Raw genomic sequence first — 25,253 nt, forward strand, 5'->3', positions numbered from 1 at the left:
ACATTGTTTTTGTTTTCTTATTTATTTTGTAGAAAATATTTAAATGTTAAACTAAATAACCTAACAATTTACGTCATAAGCATTTTTTTTAGTACGTTTTTTTTAATTTCAATATTTTAATTTCTGTTAAAAACTTTTCATTTCAATTAAATTTTAAAAACTCTTTTCTTTGTAAACTTATTTTTTGATTGTTTGTCTTTATAAGTTATACTTTAATTGCATTGATAATTCTATTCAGTTTTGTCATTTATATTTGTGTTTTTGAATAGCATGAAACGTGCATGTTTTCTCCCCATGTTTTTGTACTTTTGTTTGCTTCTACTATTTATTTTAGGTTTACAAAATATGCTTCATTTATTTTTTTAAACTGGATTTAAATTAACCTCTACTAACACTAAAGCTAATTGTTAATACATGTGTAACATATTTGTAATCTGTAATTGACTGTTACATTTTACCAGGGTACATTCACTTCACTTGCTTGAAAAAAAGCAGTAAAGTCATTGGAGTAAGTTCCTGAATATATGATTGGTTGACAAATGATACTCAGGTTTTTCAGCATATAGTAGCTGCCAAAAGAGGGATTTTAGGGTGTCACTGGGAAATCCACCTTTTACCTCCTCAAAAACACAATTTACTTTCATATTTTGTTTCTTTCAAATTTAAAATTTCAATCAATGATTGTATTCCATATGCATGCTATATTTTAAGCCCAATTATCAATTTTGATTTCAATTCATAAAAAATGATCATACCCATGCTTAAATTGATATATTGATGATATTATATTATAGTTTATATTTTTCATTATTTATATTAGGTGAAGATAATTATGAGAACACACAAACAATAGGAAGCACATCAGGACCTGAGGACTACAAGCCAATAAGGAATGGTCCAACACTAGCAGTTGATAACATGGAATATCATGCATTACTACAAAGAAGCCCACCAAGAACAAACCCAAGTGTAATGAATCGCCAAATGAGCACACCCGTTCAACACTCACCTTTGAAATACCCACCTGTAAATAATGCAAATTTTACCAGTAGTCAGCCACTTCTGAATGGTCAAGTCGATTATCAGAATTTGAATAATGCCTCATCAGGGCATCAGGACAGTTTAATAACCCCAAAGCGATCAAGCAGTGTGTCGCAAGCCACGAGTGATGGCTACTTGTCGGAGCATGATTATATGAACAGTTTTGAACCTCCACCAGTCAGTCCAACGGAATCAACCGTATGAATGTATACAGTGTGATAATCGTACGGTTTTTAACAAAATATCTAGATATCTATTTATGTAATTGATTTGTTTGATGATACAAAATTTTATGCAATTATTTTTTAAAACTGCATAATTAAGCTTGTTACTTCTGTTTTTAAATAGTTTTTAAGTATAATTAGGAACGAATGAAGGACATGAAATACACTAAAGAATATTGCGTTGGATATTAATCTGTTTATCGTAATGTATTTATGTTGTTTAATATGTTGAACAAAAGTTCATTGTTATACCTCGGATATGGGCATTGGTGAAGGGTATGGAGTGATGGAGAGGGGTTGTTGATAGTGATTTTTGTCATTTAATGAAGAGTTCTGCTTTATATATGGTACAAATATATTGAAAATGTATCCTATATAAGTTTTCGGTGAAGGGAGGGTTTTGCATTTTTTCTTCAACTACACTTAAAAATAAAAGTAATTTGTTTAACTTCTGTTGACAGTAACAAAACATGCGTGAAAAAATTATGTTGCAACTATCAAACTAGATGTTAATACCAAAGTATGTGTTACTTGAAATTTCCCTGTTGTTTTTAAACGTGAATGTTTTAAAAAGCATACATTTACCTGTACAAGTTTTTAATATACAAGATTGCATGTTTGGATTATGTTGATATAAAGTTTGCGGTACACCACGCATGTAGTTCTAAAAAGAACTGTTGAGTTTCTCGACTTTTTTATCACTATGCTTCGATCGAGGAGTAAGAGTACAGGAGTGTGGGAGTGAAGACAATTGAAGAAAATTGATCGAAATGTTGAGTACACTTAATTGTTTTTTTCAGTACTCCATACGTTGTGTATTAACGTAAACTTTATATCAACATAATGATTTTTGCCATGCAAACCTTCAAACAGTATACAGTCTGTTTTTTGATCTAATTTAATCAAAATTGCTTTTTGATAGAAATGAATGTAATATTCGTTTTACCTTTTCTGTTGAAATGTGTATTGATCCAAAGTGTATGGAGAACTATCATGATTGTAGTGTGAGTTAGAATCTCTTAAACCTAAGATTTCGTATAGGCTAATTTTACATGTGTTGTACAGTATAAGATGTAAATAATATTTTCATACAATGTGTTGTCTATACCCCCAAGAAAAAATACATCACTATTTCCAATATCACATTAAATGCTGTTATATTTAAGACATATATCATGTACAATAATTATGTTATAAATGAAGAAAAAAAATATTTTAAAAATTAGACATTTAATGTTAAATTGATAAATATATTTGTTGTTGGTATTATTATGTTATGTGATTATTTTATTTATTCTTTTATAGCCATTATTTTGAGGAATGATCAAGAATATGTTGTAATTATTATTGAATATCAATAAAGCAAACTTATTTCCCCCAGAATTGTATTAAAACAACAAACATTTCTAATAATAATGGTAGTCTCATATAGCGCTTAATACAATGTTTCTAAGCGCTTGTACCTTTATTTATAAATTATTTATTTATTTATTCAACCATTGATACATTCCGGGGTAGATTTAAAATGATTTGTTTGTATTTTTTTCTATTGTATTCAATTTAATTGCAATTTTGTTTGTAAATTTAAGGTAAATACCCATATATCATAGGTAGATTTTAAATAGCTTTCTAAACTGTAGATGATAACTATAAATATTTTAAGCATTTGCATAATATATATTTTTTAGAAACCTATTGAGTACAGTATAGTGGTGCATATCCTTTTTGAATTTATGTATTTTAAGTGCTAAAATGTCTACCCTAATGTACTTGCTAAATAAAAATGATCAAAATTATTATTAGAACTCCACTCATAGAGTCTTTTTAATAGGGAATCTGACCATAGGCCCCGACTCATAGGAACCCTGGATATTAGGACCCCACTCATAGAGTTTTATTCTAAGGAACTAAGGCCATAGAACTCCACTCATAGAGTCCTATTCAAAAGGACCCTGGGTATTAGAACTCAACTCATAAATTTCTATTCTTAGGAACTCGGCCCATAGGACCCCACTCATAGAGTCCTATTCATATGGACCCTGGGCATTGGGACCCCACTCATAGAGACCTATTCATAGGAACTCGGCCCATAGGACCCCACTCATAGAGTCCTATTCATATGGACCCTGGGCATTGGGACCCCACTCATAGAGACCTATTCATAGGAACTCGGCCCATAGGACCCCACTCATAGAGTCCTATTCATAGGAACTTGGCCATATGACCCCACTCATAGGGACCCTGGGCCTTAAACCAACCTCATAGAGTCATATTCATAGAAACTCGGGCCATACTGTAGGACCTTACTCATAGAGTCCTATTCATATGGACCATGGGCATTGGGATCCCACTCATAGAGACCTATTCATAGGAACTCGGCCATATGACCCCACTCATAAAGTCTATTTCAAAGGGACCCTGGGTAATAGGACCCAACTCATAGAATCCTATTCATAGGGGCCCTGGGTATTAGGACTCAACTCATAGAGTCCTTATAGGATCCCAACTCATAAATATGAATATTTAGCTATCTTTATATACTGTATGTATTCCTAGTTTATTTTAAAGACATGAGAATAATAGAACATCAGTTAATCAGATACCAGCATATAGATGCCATCAGGTACATATATATATTTAAGTTTATCTTCTGTAGTTAAGTTTGCTACCATTCTCATAGAATATAATATAATTATAATGGAAATATTGCGAGACGCAACCCAAACATGGCGATCATAGCAGTTAGTTCATTTAAACACTGCTGAACATATTTAGACGGATTTTTTTTTTTTTTTTTTACATTTCATTATATTATATGCAAAGATACTTTACCAACTTGCTTGCTTGCTTGCTTCTAAGAGACTTTTAGCACGACAAACAAGTGTTAGAGCTATTAATTAATTAATTAATTAATTATTGCGGGTTATGCGGAGGGGGGTGGGGGAGGGGGCGTGGGTGAGGTGTTGGGTATAAACCGTAAATATGCCCTTACATAATAAAGGTACAACTAAATTAGTTTAAATTAAGGACGGGGAGAAAACGTCATGGTTCAAAATCATACTGTTTACTATGTACTACTGTATCCTTCCCTCCATGCACCAATGGTGCGAATATTTGTGTGTTCTGTCTAATCATAATAGTATGCGTTGTGCATTGTAAGTATAGGTTAAGCAACAATGTTTCTATGTAATTGTAAGAGTAGGTAATAAATGAAAATATAATTTATCGTTGTCGTGATGAAATTTTTGAAAACGCAAATATTGTATTTGCATATATCTTTATTGGCAAAATGTAAAATGAAAATAATATATTAGGCCTATATATTTTAATTTAAGGCCAAATAAAAAGCTTTTGCTCGTCTAGATTTGGCTTTATATAGATACATCTATATATAATCATGGCTGATAATTGTAACGACCGTATATCGAAAAGAAGAGTAAAAAGATGCGTGCTAAATTTGGTGACGGTGGTTTGTTAACGAATTTCAGACAAGAGATCATTCTATAACACCGGTCTCAAGTGTGTTGTTGAGAGATCAACTTTCAAGTGTGATCTGTCCCAGTCCCCTTCTTACCACATCTATACATTTCGGAACTCGCGTCGTACATGGAAAATAATGATAAACCTGATAAATGGAGAAATACTGACTCCTCTCGTTTTGTTTGGCAATTCCAACACAACCGAATGCACAGGGACTCGCAAACTCTCGTCAGACAAACATTTGATTACATCTGGTTCTCTACCTTCCTTCCCCATACCCCGGAAACATCGCTGAGTACATCTAGTAGGTTCATCGTGATAAATGAACAAGGAGATATTATTCATTTTGATACATCTTCCAGGTTGGAAGGTTGTGGCGTCGTTATTTGTTTGTAGACCTACTATCCGAAAACCAATTCGATTACAAATTTTCAAAATGAATAAAATATAATTATTTTCAGCCCCAAATTGAACTCGAAGATTAGGAACACCGGTCTGTACCTGAATCATTTTAACTTTGTATAGTATATTGTTTTGTTTATAGTATGGCTGAAACAAACAACAAACACAGGTTAAATTAGACTAATACTGTCCTCGGATTAATGACGTTTAAATTAGAATTTAATCATTTTCGGTAATTCTACATCGATAATCAAAGTTAAGTATAGACCAGGCCAACTGTGATATTAATTTGTTTTGATATTTTAGAGTTACTGCTTCCGTTAGAACAGATGTCTCTTTCGGTTAGGTTTCGTTTAGTAGCATGCTTTCTAAATAAAATAGGTTCATGATACTTATCCACGGCAAGAAAGGGTGTTCTGATTAGGCCATGGGTGCAGAACTTACTGCAGCAGCCACGGGGCAACAACTCTATTGAAAAGTGTTCCGAGATCGTTTACGTACATACACGAGACCAACTGCTTAATGACCCATCCAAAGGACGAGTAAATAAGGATAGTCCTCCTACAGACAAGATAGGTATCAACTTTCACACATTCTAAAATGGTAATGAATATTAGTTTAGGAGAAAATATAGGTGAAATAGCTAATTTGCATAAAATATATTCATTTGCATAATGCGGTGGACGACGGAGGGTTAATGTGTTGTGTGTGAATAGGATAACATGTACTTTCATTTGATTAAAACGGAAAAACAATTTGCTAACGATTTTATCCTGCTCAAATGCTAGGTTCGGTAACTACTGTATCTAGCACCCCTTTTCAATGTATGATTGTTTCTTGTTCATGTTGACAATAATAGCGTTGAAAGGAGGGATACCACTTCGTCCCATTTCACTCACGATCACGATTTTCTTGCCTAGTTTTAATCTACGATTAATACAAATGAATCTTATTTATTATTTAACCGTTTTAATAATATCAGACAGACGTTTTCGAATCATGACGTACATACACCAAGAAAAACATGTTAGATGGTAGGCCTAATAACCAAATTTAATAATTACGCTATGAACTTGCCAATAAAACTACTAACTAGCTTTTATAATAGCTAAATACATTACTAATACAATACTAACTTACTTTAATAATAGCAAAATATATGAGAATTACGATAATTAAGACTTCTGTCGGCGGTAATATTTTCCCAAGAGAAGAAGACTATGGCATCACCCGTATGATGACGCCAACTAGGCCTATCACCTTTTAACCCTTACCTTTTTAAGACGGTCTTAAGAAATCTGGTCATGTAGGTACTAATTGCCAAAGAAATCGGTATTATAGACAATGTTTTTATTAACTAAATTAGAAATAGAAATCTGATGGGAATATTTATTTCATAACCTTGATATTATTTTGATGTTTTCACTCATCTTCTTTCCCGAGTTGCTAGACAATCGTCTGCTATTGCACCGCGTGCATTCCCTCATCACAACAAGACAAAGAAATCATCCTACGCACATTTTACACATGCGGGGTTGCATGAGAATGTATGACCAATTTATAAAAAGGCTCAACTATCAGCATGGTGCGTGCATTTTTGTTTGGTTGTTGCCGCGTTCATATCACTGGTTTTACGACCTATGGCGGACCACAGAATTAATGAAAACTGGACGAACCTTAGTCAAATTATTTTAATTTCGATTATGGTTTTAACAACTCTAATTGGTAAGTACTGCTATCTTTCTACTACAATCAACTTTCAATAGTGTAGGCCAAATCAAGACAGATTTATGTAATTGTGTTTTTAAGCTAATGAATAAAATAGAAACGTAAAAATGTTTGTTAAAAATAAAATCGGAAAAGAAAACAATTTTCTATCGGCATTTTTGAAATTCAATGGATCGTTCGCAGCTGCAGCCGTAGGCTATAACTTTCGAATCATTTTAGAATGTTAAGTTCTATAGGTTAAAATAATATAGGCCATGGTGATTATGTTTTCTGGTACAAATATACATTATTAATTAATAATCACAATTTAGAAATGTAGGCCTACTAACTGTAACTGTTATGGCCATGTTTGTGTTTTAGATTAAAACATATATTTTTACGCTGGCCTTACATTTCCACAAACACGTTTTACCTTTGAATTTCATATTTTAATAATCAATTGTTATTGTTATATATATTGTTTAGTATTTACTTGTTTATAAGGCTCAATAAAGTTCACATTTAGATTAAATGTACTAATATCTATTGTTTTGTCTGTCGCCTAATTTTGGCTTTAAATGTCTTACTGCAAAATACAAATCAAGTTCTAATAGTGGTATATAATCAACCTTATCATATGAAAAGTAAAATTAGGTAACAAAATACGAGTACTAAAAGGAGGAATTAAAGGATTACTCTCACGCCGGTCCAGACATCATCCGCCTCCATCAAATTTACTATTAGTAGGCCTACTACAACGAGCTATTATTTCGGCCACTTTTCAAAAATTGATATGGAAGCGCCACAGAATGCGCAGGCGTCTTTGGAGGTACGTGTCATTATTACCACGTGATGCCTAGGTTGACAGCCGCCGGCCTCTAGATTATACATCCTTTAATTTGTAATATTGACCATTCTAGACTGACCTTCATTGATTAAATAATTTTAACGTTATTAATATTAGGAAAATATTAAATTTTCTCGTTACAATTTAAGTAATTAATATAGACGAGTGAAAATCGAAAGAACGAGGTATTTAAGTTAACGTGCTAAGCGCATCGGGAGATACAAAATAAAGTGTTTAAAATGTTAATGTTTTGCTCGAGTGTTTTTCTAAATTTGTTTTCAGATCATACGACAGGAGAAAGATTTAATCAAGTACAAAAGAATGAATTTCCGGTAGGAAAATTATATTTTTTAGATTTTTTTAATTTATTAAGTAACTTGAAGGTTCTCTGAAATAAGCTTGTAATTCTTTCAATTAATATTATTAAATTAATCAATTTTTCATTTTATCATTTGAATGATTTAGTCAAGAAGAAATTGCACATAAGCTTCTTTCCTGAAATAAAATTTATATTCGAAATGTGCAGATTCTGTTAAAGTTTATTTGTTCAAGTCTTATTGTGTTTCATTTCAAGAAAATTGTTTATTTCAAAATGTCTACTGGATTTTAATTGTTAACTACTGTGGAGTAACATTGCGTCAGGGTGTTGAGCAAGTATTCCCAACGTACTGTACTTAGTATAAAGTACAAAATTATGTCAGAGTATATAGGGCAAAACATCTGATTGGAATTTCTACTGTCTCACATTTCATTTATGTTGTTGAAATAGTAGGATTAGTAGTAGGATTGGTTCGATAGTGCTTCTTGCTTGCTGTTTGCTAATGTTGTCTTCTAGTTTTGATGAATTTATACGTAGGCCTTAGTCTATTTATACGTAGTAGGCCTAAGTCTGTTTATACGTAGGCCTAAGTCTATTTATACGTAGGCCTAAGTCTATTTATACGTCTAAGGCCTAAGTCTATTTATACGTCTAAGGCCTAAGTCTATTTATACGTAGGCCTAAGTCTATTTATACGTATGCCTAAGTCTATTTATACGTCTAAGGCCTAAGTCTATTTATAGTTGTATGTTATGTATAATGTATCTGATAATTTTATTGTGAAAACTGTGATTTTTAATTCCAAATTGTATGCCAGCTGCTCTTATTTTAATTTGTGTACTCTTTCTATATTTTTCTATGCATTAAAATTATATTAAAACCTAATAATTTTATTAATTACGATAAAGTGCTAGAATTAATGTTATTTTTGGGAAGTCTCTGACGTCATTAGCACCGAATATTTAGAACGCTTGAGAATAGGCCTACGTGCAAAACATGCGCAAGTTGGAAACAATAGTTGCGAATGACGTTGGCCAAAAACATTCCAACTTAATTAAATTCAAACTGACATACAATTTTTCATCATTTATTTTTTGTTGTGTGTAAATATCATTATTCTATCATTTATATTTTATTTTATTAAAAACATTTATTTTTAATTGAGTTAATTAGATTACGTTACTTATTTTTTGGGTGAATAATACAAAATGCAAATGTTTTAAATGGGTGGTAACATTTTAAGAAATAAAAGAGCAAAGAGTTTATCATACATATTCGCGTATGTCCACAGAATCATTTTTGAGTTTGAAACTTTTATAAAACACACGATTAAGATTATTATTAGATGTATTGTCCTCCAAAAACGAGGAAATGAAGATTATGACAGATTTTAGGCCATTTTGTAGTTTTTAATAGGAAAAGGGAACAAAATGATGACTTCACATTCAAAAAGACAAAATAAACGGTTAAATTTAACAAACCAAAAAACAATATCTGACAGACAATAATATTCTGTGCTCTAAATAACAAGTTGTTTTTTTTTTTTTTGTCGATACAATTTTTGGTCAAAGCGAATAACTATTATTGTAATATTAAAATAGCATATTCAACAAACAACATCTTAACAATACTTGTTTTAGGGGGTCAATATATTACTTCAAGGATACGAGCATCTTTTCAACAATGTTTTTGATTAGTTTGTCCCGTTGTGTCGCATGACAGATTGCGGCCATATCACAACAAGCGTGGGGGTGTTATTAATCCATCATCAAAGTATCACACGTTACCTTAAACAATATCCATATAAAATAAACTAATAGTACATTGTTATTTATACTACTTTTTTACCTGTATTGTATCTCATTTGCATAGTTCTGTTATTAATTTTCTTTCATTTCTATCAAATCATTTTGTTTTCGACAAGCTGACATTTACACGATCTTGTTAATTACAAATATATGAATTAGAATCGTCCTGTAGCCATAAACATAATTGCAAAGAAGCGGTGAATTTCTAGTAATCTATGTATTGTCAAGCTACGTATTATACTGTATTGGTTCGTATAACAATAGGAGATCATACAGACCAATAAACATAACACTAATTAGCAATAAAAGTATAATGATAAGTAACTTGTTTATATCTTCTTCTATATATACATTTACGTAAGGGCAAAATTCGGTAAATCGCGCGTTATTTCTAGAATGTTTACTCGATGGTATAATATACTGTTGGTTAGAATCTCGGTACTGATTTAAACCACCAGATGTAACCCTGTTTACTAATTAAATTGAGTTAGATAATTAGTTATTGACAATTAAAACGAATTTAGGTTGAACGATTTGCCCCAAATAGGGGTGTTTTCCGACCGTAGTATACACTATCTAATGGATGTCCTCTTAAAAAATACCTGCACACAATAATACGAGGATGCTTCGCATTTTCCTATCTCCTCCTACGATAATTGTTTTTAATAGCTGAAACCGGTTAAACAGCTCGAGTACAGTATCATAATGTTGAAGACAGGCCGAATTTTGATAGATTTAATATACGTTTATGCAAATGTATTGATTTGCGATGAATGGAACATTCCAATCTCTCAGACTCCCAGTTTGTAGGTAAATTTATGAGCCCTCCATGGTTTAACACAAGTATGTACATTTATGGGCCCTTTAAGAATAAACTTAAAACTGAGATATAGCATTGCAATACTTTGACAATATTGTAAATACTGTACGAACCATTTTTGGTCGCCATTTGAATCGAAATTTTCTTACTCTGAATGTGGTTACTGTTTATTGTAATAATTATAAAAAATATAAACGTCGTAGTGGTGTATCGTTACATGTACTTTACTATTTTAATCGACTATACAGGCACAGTTTTAGTTTTTGGACTCATTTTAAGACAAGTTTCTCCTTCGGAAGTAGGCCTAATTCCCAGTGTGCTAATTTTAGTTGACTACATTAATCATCGTGTCTACTTATTCGTTTCTAAAAACGACAATGTATTTATAGTCCTGCGGTACGTACATTTGAAATTGCCAGTTTTTTGACGCTGAAATTACTGTGTATTCGAGAACCATCTGTGGACACGACCTGTGGATGGTACGCGAGCGAAGCACTAATTGAAGACGACATTTGTTTTGTAGATCATGGAAGCTTTGAAATAAATTCCTTGTTTTTGTCCCGTTTGTTTAGAATTTAGGGTCGTATCAACATGGAGGAAATATCCCCCATTCCTTCTACCTTCAGTAAGATTCTGATATGGAAGGAATAAGTTTAAAATAAGATTTTCAAAACTAAACAGATCTAGAGAAGAACCCAAACTTATACAAGCTTGACGTATTGTACTAATACTACGTTTATAATCATGTTTTACTAAATAATACAGTTTCTATAGTTGTACTTTTTATTGCAATTTTCAACCGACCGATTGTATGAGCAAAGGTAATATCGCATTAAAAAAAACCTTTCACTTTAAAACAGATTGTAAAACACCTTAGGTAATTCGAATAATATTGGAATCGTGGAATAATCCTACCATTTAATAATTACAAAATATTGCAAATAAGACATAATGACGAAGAATTAGATGCGTGGTGTTTAAAAAGAGATTTAAATACCTGCAAATTAATTATCGTACACAAACATCAGATGCAAAATGGTTGAGATAATTATTATACTTATAACAGAGGTTGTTATACAATAATAATTATGATAACATTTAAATTTTGTTTTTCCTAAAAGAAGATACAAGTAAATACAGTATAAGTAATCTTCATGTTAATCTTACTTATAGAAGTAATTTAGAATTATTTATATACAATTAAAGACAAATATAATTTAATTTGACCATGTATGTATGTAATGGTTCACCTGTCTTGTTATGTACTGCACCTATTGTCCTGTCTTCATGTTGTTTGTAATTTGTTATTTGTAATATACTGCACTATGGTGAACAAGCTTTGTCATCTATCTGAATCGATTATGAATTTGGAATGGTAAAATAAATTGATACTTGATTAAGTTTTCTCTTATATGTTTCAGGGATCCCAGCAATCTTATCCTTTTAAAAACATCTATGACATTCCCGTTCATCTTCGCGAGCGACCCGGTGAGGAAGATTTTTACAAAGCCCTTACTTCACCAGAATTTAAGTACATTTTAAAGGAAAGAGTGTTATTTACTCAGACCAGACCATTACCAAGACTTCGAGAGACTCATAAATTAAAAGAAGATAAGGTGAAGACAACTAAAGAAGTTGTAAAAAAATGGAGCCCGTATGAAGGTATATTTAAGGTAAGATATCACTACATTTTGGTGTCAAGTATGTAACAATTGTACAGACCATAAGCTACCACAAGAAAAACGACTAGGCCTACTGACTGTTTTATAACTTTTTTTTCTAGAGGCAATCAGCAGCGGCAGGAGTAGTACCCGTGGAAGCATGTCCCAGTAACAGTAGATGGGTGCATATAACAGAAGGACGAACATTAAACAACACTATGGTAGAATTATTAAACGTTCAGTGGTTTTGGCAAACGGATTGCGTTAATAGTGGAACCGCTTGCCAAGGGTTTTCTGGGAGAAGCAGTTCATGTCTGCCAAAACATAGTTGGGTTCCAGCATATGCGCGCGAAAGTGGAACTACCAATGATTACTCGTGGTTCTATATTTCCGTAGCTTCTTGTTGCGCATGTGCAGTTAAGTTGTGACGAAAATAACGTATGCCTTTATCAGTTACATTAAAAGCGGAAATTAGAAATTGTTATGTATTATTAGGCCTATAAGTTGATTTAAAGTGCAATTTAACATAATTAATGAAAAGAAGTATTGAATTATTAAATGGAATTCTAACAAAATTTATTCTAGGCTTAGGCCTAAGTATGTTCTTGTTTTGAAGGAAATGTAGGCATATAGCAATATAGTTTTTATGGAAATCTTATAATCAATCAGTGTGAAAGAGATACTACAATATAGCTTCATAGGCCTATATTATGCGAATTTATTAAATAATTAATAATGACCATTTTCGTGCCTCCAACAAAGTAACAAAAGCGTTTATTTGTATGGCATCGACATTAAGTTATCATCCTGCATCATTTCGTCAAGTTTGTTTTTATTTGTTGGTTCCATAGGCCTAATAAGGTCACATGCAGATGGCGTTAGTCATCTGCCACCTGGCTAAAATTCTTCTCCAGACAAACAAACTGATTACCGTACCTTGTGTATTTGCGGGTAGGCCCAAGTGCAATTTAAATCATTAATGCTTCGTTTTATAATGTATTTAAACAAATCTCATTTATATGTAGCAGGTTAGGGCTTCAGTTAAGTTAGACCCACACAGGATTTGAACTAAAATCGAGACGGTTTTAAACAAACACTACATTAGGGGCCTAAGCTGTGTTCGATCCCGTCAGGACAAAAGTTCGCTATTAGGCGTTTTGTTCACGGAGAAAATCAACAAGTCTGATATGAACTCTTCTATTCCAACACTATAAACTCAATATTTTTCTCCTACCAGAAGCGGGCATATTACGTAACTGTAGTTGTTTTTTTTTTGGAAGTGGGGCAACAATTTTCTTGTGCAATTTGTTTATTGTTATTAAAAGACACACGACACCAATTACAATTAAAATTATGTTGTTATTTTTCTTCTTATGTAATATGTCCGTAGTTTGAACTTGAATTGAATATTAATATCTAGAGACTCACTAAATATAATCACAATATGGTATTTGTAATCTATTAGTCTCGGCTTTATTTATCAGCAGCGAACAATTTTATCTTCAATTATTCTGTTATCTCTTAAGACAAATTCGTCAAATTGAGGGCTCTATGAGTTGTCAAAATACGTATATTGGAATGATCCAAGTATTTTTACAAAGCATTTTGACATTAAACTGTCGCATGTCTATTGTCAACTCGCTTGTGTTGCGTACGGTACGTCCCTTGCGTTGTAGTGGGAACCAAGCTATAGAACGCAACGCAAAAACACTTTTTACAAATCTCAATCGATGGCCATCTGTCGCTGCCATTGGTCAACTTGCTTCTTCTTGCTTTTTATGCGTATGTGAAATAATATTGGTCAAACACCAAGTGGTAGTCTACTAATTTAAAGTAGGAAACATTACGCATAGTAATTCAAATTTATTTTTAATTTAATTTTTTAAATTAAATTTAAATGGTTAAAATACTAACAGTAACTGATAATAATAATAGACTCAAGTATAAAACAGTAGATATTGTATAATGGTTTGATAATCTAAAGTTAACAATACAGTATTTCTTGAGGAAGGCTAAAGCATAATAATTCATTATTTCTTTAGTAATAATTCATTATTTCTTTAGTAATAATTCATTATTTCTTTAGTAATAATTCATTATTTCTTTAGTAATCATAATTCATTATTTCTCCTTCTTTTTTTAATGATGCAACGCTTTTGTTTTGAAAACTTTTTTGAGATTGTTATACACGGTAGAGGTGTTAATTTTCTTTAGCGGCAGCACAGCTACAACAAGTATTTACGGCGATCCAGTCCCATATGTACCTATTGGATGAAGCTGACCATACATATGCAATGTTCCAGGAGGACTTCTGCCAACACTTTGAAGAATATCTGTAATAAAACATATCGAATCGAACAATTGGACTCGAAGAAAAGCAAAAGATTCATTTTATGGATTCATCAAAATAAGCCCCTTCCATCTCTGTTGCAGATGTCAATGACGACGAGCCGTAGACCTATCATGTCAACGATAAAAATTTCATGCAGTATTGTGACAGTAGTATTCATCCCGTATGGAACTCTCTTATGGCACCACCCGATCGGATAATGTCAGGAACTTCGTTGTCGCTATACATGACACAAAACAGTAACGAAAATCGAGTGGTGGAGAAGCGTTACAGTGTAATTGTTGTTATCTGTATTTATTGAGTTTGGTAAAGTATTATTGTACCAAATTGTAAACTTTAGTTGTTTTTTTGTTTGTATGGATAATACGTGTATACATGTATTTTACTTACTGAAAGGGTTAATAATGTGAGTTGGTTATTAAAAGTGCAGATAGAAATTTGGTCGAAGAAAAGAATAGGAACATTCTTGGATGAAGTAGAGTTGACAATCTAGACAGATTGTGATGAAAAGAAACCCTTACGTTTCTTTTCATGTACCCTACTCTACTCTATCCTACCCTAGCGTAAACTTTTATATTTTAGGTCGTAATATTAGTATTTTAGCTTACAATGGTGAGATGTTTGCGCATCTTGATGACGGCTCAGTACATTCTGTGACGTAGAAAAATTGATCTCCGAGTAACCTGACTGTTTTCTGTGATCGAGTTTCTCCAGATCCAAGTTCTTTCCAACTGCTAACACTGTTACAGATTTCTTTTAAGTGACCACTTCGTTTCTTCTGCAAACGAAAAAAGCCGAATAAATTACTAAGTTGCTCTCTACAACCCAAATGTATAAGGTTCGGAATTCAGGACAGTATATGCTGTGGTCATCTAAGAATCATCAGTATATTTAGATAAAATTATAGAGACTCGTGTATGCCATTTAACATAATTGTTTTTGAAACTGCCCTTACAAAAAAATCTATAAAACAAATTTTATAGAAGATCTATAGATTTTCTATAAAGTTTTTTATAGAAACAATCTATTGAAATTCTATGGAAACTTTATGAAAACTCTATGGAAATTCTATAGATATTTCTATAGACACTCTATGGAAAATCTATGAAAACTCTATGGAAATTCTATGGAAACTCTATGGAAATTCAATGGAAAAGCTATGGAAATTCTATGGAAACTCTATGGAATTTCTATAGACTTTTCTATGGAAATTCTATAGAAACTTTTTATGGAAATTTTATAGACATTTCTATGAGCTAGTAATGTAAGAGATACATTTCTTTAAATGTGAATTTAGATAATCTTTATAACCTACTATATTTTTGACGTAATGATATTGTATTTTCTACTATCGTTATATTGCTTTAGAAATATGTTATATTATTCACCCGTTTGTTCTTCGACTCTTCAACGTCGGTAACCGATGGAGGCAGTATACTTCTAAATTCCGGCTTGGTTTGTGCAAATATAACTCGGTCATTGTTGAGAGCGGGATGGCCGAGAATTTTATTGTAGAAATCTAAAATATCTTCCTGGATTATTTCAACTTGTCTATCATGCAATTTTGTACTGTCTTCTGCTTGTAGTTTTTCGATCAGGTTCACTGCAAATTCTGAGGAAATAATTGTGTTATATATATATAGGTTAAAAATCCTTTATCGTTTCAGCCCTGATACACTCTCCTGTATAACCTTACTTTCATTCTTTTTCCACATTTTATTTCTTCCAATTTCATTTTTCTCCACTTATCTGTTTATTCAATTTCCATCTTTTTCAAGAAACTCCAAGACTAGTATAACGGTTATAGTAATTAGGCCTCTAGCCTTGCTACTAACGATTTTCCCCTTTTTATCGAAAAACAAACCCCTGGAAAAGTCATGGCTAGGCGGGCTTGCCTATTATGATGTGATGTTTCTCAATCCATCGTGCTAAAATGATTCGGACACCACTACCAGAGAGAATATCGAACTAAGTGTATGTACATTGTAGGAATTTATTTTAATGTTAATATATTTACAAGCTATACTGTTCAATCCAATAATATATAGATTATAGTTTATTACATGAAGATAAATGTTATAAATATTTTACCATGAAGAACTAACTGTAGCATTCCATTGTCTTTCAGTATATGTTTCATACCATCCTCGTTGCCAAAATTATCAATATTTGTATCCAAATCATAATCTATAAATAAATAAGATTTTTTTTTTAATACAGTACAAAAGCTGACAGAAACTATTTTGTTACAATTAAGATCATACGGATGATCGTCGTAAATCTGGTTATTCCATTTATTATAAAATTCAATTTCATTTATCACAACATCGTACAACATAAAGAACTTTCTTCTTGAGACTTGACTCTCGAATGATATATATGATTATTTTTATGAATGTTTAGTTAGCTTGTAGGCATATCTTACGTCAGAGCCCAATATATAGGGTTATGATGTAAATTAATTAGTTGATGATTGCTATTTGTTTGATTTCACAACCAGTTAATGTTCATTGTTAAAATTTCATAATGACCGCTGTTTTTCTATTTTTGTAATTACATTTTTGGTAATAACACTAATAATTTCTTTACACAAAAACAAAATCTGTTTTTAGATTGACAATTTACTTCAAGATGTTATTATTACGTAAAGTGTCAGGTGTAATAAGCTCGTATGATTACATAATATGTAAGATTTATAGAAATGACTGCGTAAAGGCAGTAATTCTCACCTTCATTACTCCCACTGATAGGTCGGATTCTGGTGGAAACATTCAAAGACGCTGTGTCTGTAAAGAAGATGCTTGTGTTAATTTAGCGTAATTAATTGATCCATGGAGACAATTGCTAGCATTTCCTGAATGTCACCAGATTCGGGCAACTTCATCGTTCAAAGAACTCCCAATTGGTCGAATTAATTTTATTGATTGAATCAAGTAATTTTAGAAAATATGAATCAATGTTAAAGTCATATGAGTAGACGTTATTACACAGGCTAACATCTGATGGATAGCATCATTGTTTTAACAATATTTACCTTGTATGTCTTTCTAATAATAATTCTAAATATTTTCTCTTGTGAGAGAAAAACAGTATTATAGTAAACACTATCTATGTAATGCCTTGTATATGATTAAATGATAAAGCCTTATATGTGAGTGATTAGCATCCTGTATTCAAGAAGAGAGTATATTAAAATATTACATACAACCATGAGACCAATATTATAGGTCTGTGTTACTAGTGGCATAGTAAATATTGTATTAAAAAATCTTCATCGATCTACAGTAACTCTTTGGTCATTCGTCGGGTAGGCCTAGGTCTATTGAGTAAGGCTTAAAAGGTAAGTAAATTATGATATAATAATTTAGTTTGCCATAGTAAATAAAACGTTCATGAAAACAAAAAAAGTAAATCAATAAGGCAGGATTACCAAATGTTATAACCAAAGTAACAGTCGAGAGGCTCTACACAAAGAAATACTATTAACAAATTAAATATATAAAAATAATTAAAATGTTTGAATAATTACCGTACCCTATAATTTTATTACGAGTTTGTGCGTTTAAATTCTCTATAATATTTGTTGATTTGTATTCCTCCAACGGAAAGTATTTAAAAATACAAAATTAGAAAATAAACTATGACAACGGTACCACAACTGGAATCACGCCCTAGTAGATATGTTCACAATAGTCCCTAGGAACCTCTAATATAATTATTAATGAAATTACCACTCTTAAGGTAACAAATAAGACACCAACTCATCCGCTTGTTGGGGAATAACAGTCCCAGTTTATCGTGAAATCGATAGAATCTTGTGAAAGTTTAGAATAAACCGGAAATCCCTGAATCGATGCAAAAGTACAATGTCCTTCTTGAGAAGATGACCCAAGAAATACATTTTGATTTGTAAATGTGCGAAGAAGAGTTTTGAATCTAGGTTAGTTTGATTTTGTTCAATCATTGGTTTCTTTTCTTTTATTTATTAACTAGATGTACATTTGACTATTAGAATTGTACAAAATTATAGCAATTAATATTTTAAATTTCATTTACTTTGAAGTTTGCAATGAAGAAGTGTGAATAGGTACCTAAAACTGTTACAAAAAGTTTGATTACAAAATTGGATGACAAATGTCTTTTTAAATAAGTTGTGATTAAACTGAGTACCTATTCAGAACGTTTTGGTCTCCGATATTAACCAAGTGTGATTATAAATATCTAAATTTCAAAGTATCGAAATAACTAAGTTGTTGAATATAATACTATAATAAAATAAAATGATAAGTAACTATACTATCTATCAAAATAATTAATCACTATATTCATCGCCATTTATCTAATCAAAATCGTTTTAGTCATTGTACAACAATTAAAAGTAACCTTAATATACATAATTTACAGTTTTATAAATTCGTAGCTAAAAATTAGTAATATTCATAAATTAGTCTTATTTAAGTATATTTAGAAAAACCAATTTCAATTAAATTAAGTTGCAAAGTTATTCGTTCGATTAATTACTTTTTAATAAAGTTATTAACTTACGTATAAATACATGGTAGCCAATTACAATTGTAATGTAATAAAGAGAAAACTCCAAACTTACCAATTGCTAGAGTAATATGGAACAAAACAAAAATTAGGCAAAAAACTTCTACCAGTTGTTGGTTAGTGGCTAACTTAGCCATCGAATGTTGATCTAAAATGAAATATTTTCAAAAAAGGTTGGAGGAACACAAATCTCTGCCAGTCTTGGTCTGCGGTGCTCCTTATGCGATACGATTCTCCATAGCGGCGATATTTTATAGCATAATATCGAACATGAGGCGACTGAGAGATGACGATTTTGGTGACGATGTGAACGATTATAAAGCGAGATTATAATTCAATTGATGATTGCCCAAAGAGCACACAGCTGAGTGGTAATTGATTACAAACTATTATTCTACTTGGATGGGCCATCGTTAGTGTCAAGAAGTTTCTATGAGCCTTATTAGCCTATCTTATGGTCATGTGATGACGTTATAATATTTAAATGAATCAAAGAAAAGTGACAATTAAAACAACAATGACATCTAGTGTACATCGAACAAAGTCTAAATTTATGTTTATCTGTTCATATTTATAATGTGATTGTCGGTGTAGTGAACCATGGCGTGTTCCCTTGAAAAAAAAAAAACAATGATAATTTTTCAATTTTACCAAAAATTAAGAAAATATAGTAAAGCGGAAACCCGTTCCGTTTTATAAGAAGAATATTTTTGTTAATTTAGTTTTTGGCGCAAATGAATAAGTTTAGATAAATAACATTAAAACTAAAAAATGGCTCAGTAGGCCTACATCTTTAATATAATAAAATAGTTTTTTTTAAATAACAAAATACTTGGTAGGAAATTGACGAGTTAAGTCAATACCGTCTAGTATATCAGCTTAATGTCGCTTATCAACCAATTTCTGTATTGCGTCATCTGAAGTGGTTTTTCATCATTTTAGATTAAAAACTCCATCTGATATAACCTTGCTATGCTGTTTAATCAATCTACATGTTCAGTTTAGGCATTAGTATTTTCAATGTGCTTTTATTCAATTCAAGACAGATGATAAGCAGCAAGACATTTTACTAACTGGTTATTGAAATGAATATGACGAATTAGCAGCAAATGTAAGAGTTAAGCTCTGTATACACTGTAAAAAAAAGTGTGATGTGCCCAAATATGGTAGTGATAAATTTAAATATGGTAGTGATATGTTTAAATATGGTAGTGATATAACATCCATATATGGGCACATTACATTTTGTTTGTGATAGTGTTGAAGACAGAGCTTTAGACCTATTTAATCAAACCAAATTGTTCGTTTAAAGATATTGTCCTCCTAAAAAATAATTTGACAAAATTTTTGATAAAAAATAAATATTTACTTGAAAAACTGTAATTTAAAGGAAAAAGTCAAATTATCTGTCCGACAATGATTTTCAATAAATAATTTTTTTTAATTTTTGTTTTTTCTACGGAAGTGAATAACTTTATTAAAACTGTGGCCTATTCAAAGTCTGATTTTATTAATCTTCTCTTTTTGGGGGGACAATACATCGGATAAAATGTTGTACGATAGTCGCTCTCATCATTAGCCCTGATATCAGCGATGTTAATGAAATGCGATATAGGCCTATTCGAATTTTAGTTTTGAAAAATAGTTACTGTACAGTAAAATGACATTGGTAGTGCTAGAGTAATATCATGGATTGGTTTATATGGAAATAAGAAGGAATATTATTTTTCTAACTAGTAATAATAACAGTACCCAGAAGTATTAATTAACAGGTAGTGTTTTGATCATACGTTTCGCCCACACTCGCAAAACAATAGTATTAATACACCGGAAATTATTGTAATGTATACAACAGACTCTGGTGGGAGAAATGTATTATCAAAGGTGTTATCATTATTAGGTTCCAGCTGCATTGTTTCTTGGATGCACTATGTTAGGCTGATGGAAAAATGAATATACAGTAACAGTGTCTCAAAGCATCACTGCTTCAGATATCGTAATTTTTATTGAGACATCATTGATTATAAATAACTTTAACAATTCTGGTCCTCTTACCAATCTTTCTCCGCTTCATAATCGGAGGAGATTTTTCGATTTGGTTTTTCTCTTCAAATGCTTTAACTAGGGAGTTGTTACTCCTTTTTAATTGTACTTTGTTGTCATTTTCTCCCTTAAAATGAATCGCCCTAACTCTCGCAACACTGACCTTCCTTTGCCCGTTGTTAAATCAACGTAACTAAAAATGTTTTTTTCAAAGATTATCCAAGTTTTACAATGCAATTTCCATTAAAGATAAGACTATCCACAATTTTTATATCTAAAGTTTAAAGCTATTTTATTTTACCTTTTTGTATGTTTCATACTGTATTTTTCTGTGTTTTTACGTATATATTTATATCTAAATATTTGTAAGGCATCCTATATTGGCGATTTTTCGTAGTTGAAATAAAATAAAATGACTGTCTGTGGTATCTTGACAACGCCGGTTGTCATCACATCCAACAATTCTACCTACTGTAATTAATTAAATCAAATAAACATTCATTTCTTTCATTTAAAATTAAAATTAACATTTTTCTTTTTGTTTCAGAGATATATTATAATAAATCATAATAATACTAATAATTATTTTATCAATTTTATTTTAAAAATATCATTTATTGAATGTTTTTTTTTAAATCCTCTCCATGATTAATAAAATAAAATGAGTCAAATAAGAGTATTTTAGTATACATTTTGTTTATAAGTTTATGGAAAACTTTATTTTAAACAACAAGAGTAAAAATCATCGTTTTTATAAATAGTTTTCTCCAATATGTCATGTTATACACCTATATACAATTCGTATTGTAATATAGTGCCACGATTACAGATACAGGTGTTCCAACTTCTATCCAGGTGGCCAAGACATTTGCCGTCCTCCCATCACATGGATATGCAAATGATACACTGATTGAGCACCATTTTTGCCATCATTTATAACTAAAACAAATTTAAAGAAAAAAAATTAGCAGATTTTATATTTGTCCAATAAAAAGTTATCATGTGGATTACATCACATTATGATATATATCCCCCAATACTGTATCTAGATTTCCCCAGTACCATAGGGAAATTGAATTTAATCGAGTATAAGTATGTATTAATGTTTACTATAATATGTATTAATGTTTACTATATGATACGATATTATTTATTGTCATTTAAACAACAAAGTACAAATTAAATTTGTACAGATTATTATATTGAAATTTGAAGACTTCTATTAAAAAAATTGTTTATTACTGAATACGCATCGAACAGTGAGCAACTGGCCAATTACAGAATGGACAAACTATTTTATAATGTATTGATTCTTATAAACGAAGTCGGGTGCAGGTCAAGTCGGCCCTAAACCGTCTCGGCCAAAGTCAAGTCGGCCCTAAATCGTCTCGGCCAAAGTCAAGTTGGCCCCACATCAAGTCGGCCCCAAGTCAACTCGGCCTCAAGTCAACTCGGCCTCACGTCAACTCGGCCAAAAACTAATCGGTCAACTCGGCCACAATAAAGTATGGAACGCAAAAAGTGCTTAATATTATTATGATTCTTACTATCCACGCTTTAAAAAAAATGAAGAAATAAAAAAAAAAATATAATTAAATAATATCTTATAAAACAATGAACTCATTGCCGATATGAATATAAGTACCCGCGTGTTACAAAAACATGTGCAGGTACCGCATTTTAGTAAATCGAAGACGGAGGCCTACGTTCCACCATTTGGCTATAGAAAAAATGATCGTACATCGTTTTTGTCCATGATTTGCGTTTTAAAAAAAGGGAAGCCCCCGGTCAGTGAAAACACGTAGCAGTTGTAGATATCGAAAAAGCTGCCAAAGGCGCAGGGAGGCGCAGCTACGAATTGTTTTCAATTGTGCAATTTGAAATTTTATTAAACGTAAATAAAGGAAAGTTGGTGAAATCATTCCTATTTTTTTGGCTAAATATATTATTGTCTAAATATTAATATTCATTAAAAGTCAGAATTATTTATAGTTAAAAAATTGTGAAGAAATATTATTTTATCAATCCCCTTCATTTGCACTTTTTGCGTTCCATACTTTAACGGGGCCGAGTTGACCGATTATTTTTTGGCCGAGTTGACTTGAGGCCGAGTTGACTTGAGGCCGAGTTGACTTGGGGCCGACTTGACTTGGGGCCAACTTGACTTTGGCCGAGACGGTTTAGGGCCGACTTGGATCGAAATCACGAAGTCTCATATCATCCTTTTCCTTATTCGTTTTCTTAATTAGCAATGCCATTAAAATTATTACATAACTCATCCTTATGTCTATTAACACATTTCACATTATGCAATATCAGAAACACCAACCTATTCTATAGCCATCCGCTAGGCCCTCCACTTGGGCAGTTTTTCTTGCTACTGATAGCAAATGACCAAGAAGCTAAATGTGTACAATAAAGAGATTATGTGTAAATAATTTAATAAATTTAATTTTGTCTGAGCTATAATTGAGGGAAAAAGATGGAATTTCAGCAAGCAATTAGAATATGATAGTGTTATCATATGAAAGAATATTTGTTACTGAATTTTTGCCAAAAACAACAAAATTATGGAAAAGAGTTGCACATTAAGTTCTGTCTACACTATCAAATTGGTTTGAAAAAAAAAAATTGATCTGCCCAAAAATGGTAGTTATCTTAAATATGGTAGTGATATGACATCATCATGTCCATATATGGGCACATCATATTTGTTTGTCACATAAAGTTTGATAGTCTAGACAGGGCTTTAGAAATAGGCTTTGATAATTTTTGATTCTGATGTACTCTTTGTCAATCTATCATTAAGACAGGAAAGACAAGCTCTGGTACTAGCCTGTCCTTATAACCATTCTGAAATGCTGACACTGACCTCGGAGTCGCTGTCTTCTGCTTCACTCAATCTTGGAATAATTTTTCTTGGGATGACTAAAAAGTGAACTGGGGAAACTGGGCTTACATCTCGAAAAGCAATACACTATAAAAGACAAACAGGCTGTTAAGTCTTACAACTAATCTATTTTGGAGAAGATATTGAATTTCTGTTCATAATATCAAGAATTGATAATACTTAATAGGCCTAGTGGTGGTTTAAAATGTATGGTCTTTGTGCTACAAAAGCCACCTTGCAGGTGCAAAAAATTGCAAAATAGCGTCCTGAAATTCCCTGAAAAAGCTATGCTATTTTTGTTTTTTTTATGCTTGGTTAGTCACAACTGTTTGTCATCTCTGCAAGGTGGCTTCTGTAGCACTAAAGTTGTTTATTTTTACAGTGTATGCAAGTTTGATGAAGTCATCAAACCACATTATTACTGTTTCATTGTTTTGGTGTCCATGGGATTACTGTCCCGATTACTGTATATGACATAAAATTTAGTGGGGAATGAGTTCTGAGTGTATGGAATTGAAGAGAAACAAATGTGTGAACCTTATCATCTTCGTAAATAATATCTGCTGGGATGGACTTATCCAATATCTTGCTAAATATTGTTGGTTCTGGTTGACTGTATACCTGTTTTGCAGCTGCAACGTTTGCCTTCTCTACTTCATCACTCATGCTTCTTGTAAATGATTGCCCACCAAGTGCCTGCAGAAATATTCATAAACATGAATCAGAATGTTCAACAAACCAAATGATAATCTTTTCAATTGATCAATTACTTATATATCGATGGGGTGAAACGACTTAGACACTAATAAGGGGTCTTTGTCACTGGAGATGAGGAGGAGGAGGATCGTGCTACATTTCCTCTAGACTAGGCCTAGGCCCTAGCTGCGTATTGTAGATGGTTTAAGCACTACAAATCCAAATAATTTGCATTATTACTGTATACCAACCAAAGCAAAATGCGGCTTAAATGTAAGAGCTGCAACAAGCGGAACTAAAAGTTGTTTGTGAACTTTAAATGCACGCGAAGTAATCATTTCTAATTTAAAAGTCTGCTGTATTCATAATAACAAATATCGCCCTCTATAGATTGGTTGCTAAATTTGGAAATCA

At 31.8% G+C, this 25,253-nt stretch overlaps 4 protein-coding genes across 8 annotated transcripts in view; 2 read left to right on the forward strand and 2 right to left on the reverse strand.

Moving 5' to 3' along the window:
- Nucleotides 1-4,490, forward strand: part of LOC140040622 (epidermal growth factor receptor-like) — a 102,483-nt gene extending 97,993 nt beyond the window's left edge. For all 5 annotated transcript variants that reach the window (XM_072086688.1, XM_072086687.1, XM_072086691.1 and 2 more), the window contains one exon: nt 821-4,490. In XM_072086688.1, the coding sequence (XP_071942789.1) occupies nt 821-1,245 (425 nt within the window). In that variant the 3' untranslated portion in view covers nt 1,246-4,490. The remainder of the gene's footprint in view (nt 1-820) is intronic.
- A 2,189-nt stretch (nt 4,491-6,679) lies between these two features.
- LOC140039734 (uncharacterized) lies at nt 6,680-13,187 on the forward strand. Its single transcript, XM_072085348.1, has 4 exons — nt 6,680-6,872; nt 7,984-8,033; nt 12,070-12,321; nt 12,432-13,187. Exons 1-4 carry the CDS (start codon nt 6,788-6,790, stop codon nt 12,735-12,737), a joined length of 693 nt encoding a protein of 230 aa, XP_071941449.1. The 5' UTR covers nt 6,680-6,787; the 3' UTR covers nt 12,738-13,187.
- Nucleotides 13,188-14,429: 1,242 nt separating this feature from the next.
- LOC140039735 (uncharacterized) lies at nt 14,430-19,466 on the reverse strand. Its single transcript, XM_072085349.1, has 6 exons — nt 19,266-19,466; nt 17,389-17,445; nt 16,751-16,846; nt 16,048-16,271; nt 15,268-15,437; nt 14,430-14,642 (listed from the first exon to the last, which is right to left on the reverse strand). Exons 1-6 carry the CDS (start codon nt 19,345-19,347, stop codon nt 14,510-14,512), a joined length of 762 nt encoding a protein of 253 aa, XP_071941450.1. The 5' UTR covers nt 19,348-19,466; the 3' UTR covers nt 14,430-14,509.
- A 1,737-nt stretch (nt 19,467-21,203) lies between these two features.
- LOC140039736 (adenosine 5'-monophosphoramidase HINT1-like) lies at nt 21,204-25,209 on the reverse strand. Its single transcript, XM_072085350.1, has 5 exons — nt 25,091-25,209; nt 24,681-24,839; nt 24,126-24,230; nt 23,583-23,655; nt 21,204-22,192 (listed from the first exon to the last, which is right to left on the reverse strand). The coding sequence occupies exons 1-5, from the start codon at nt 25,175-25,177 to the stop codon at nt 22,101-22,103; spliced, it is 516 nt and encodes a 171-aa protein (XP_071941451.1). The 5' UTR covers nt 25,178-25,209; the 3' UTR covers nt 21,204-22,100.
- Between the last annotated feature and the right edge of the window lie 44 nt (nt 25,210-25,253).

The sequence above is a fragment of the Antedon mediterranea genome, chromosome 2, assembly GCF_964355755.1.
Source record: "Antedon mediterranea chromosome 2, ecAntMedi1.1, whole genome shotgun sequence".
In the NCBI taxonomy this organism is placed as follows: Eukaryota; Metazoa; Echinodermata; class Crinoidea; order Comatulida; family Antedonidae; genus Antedon; species Antedon mediterranea.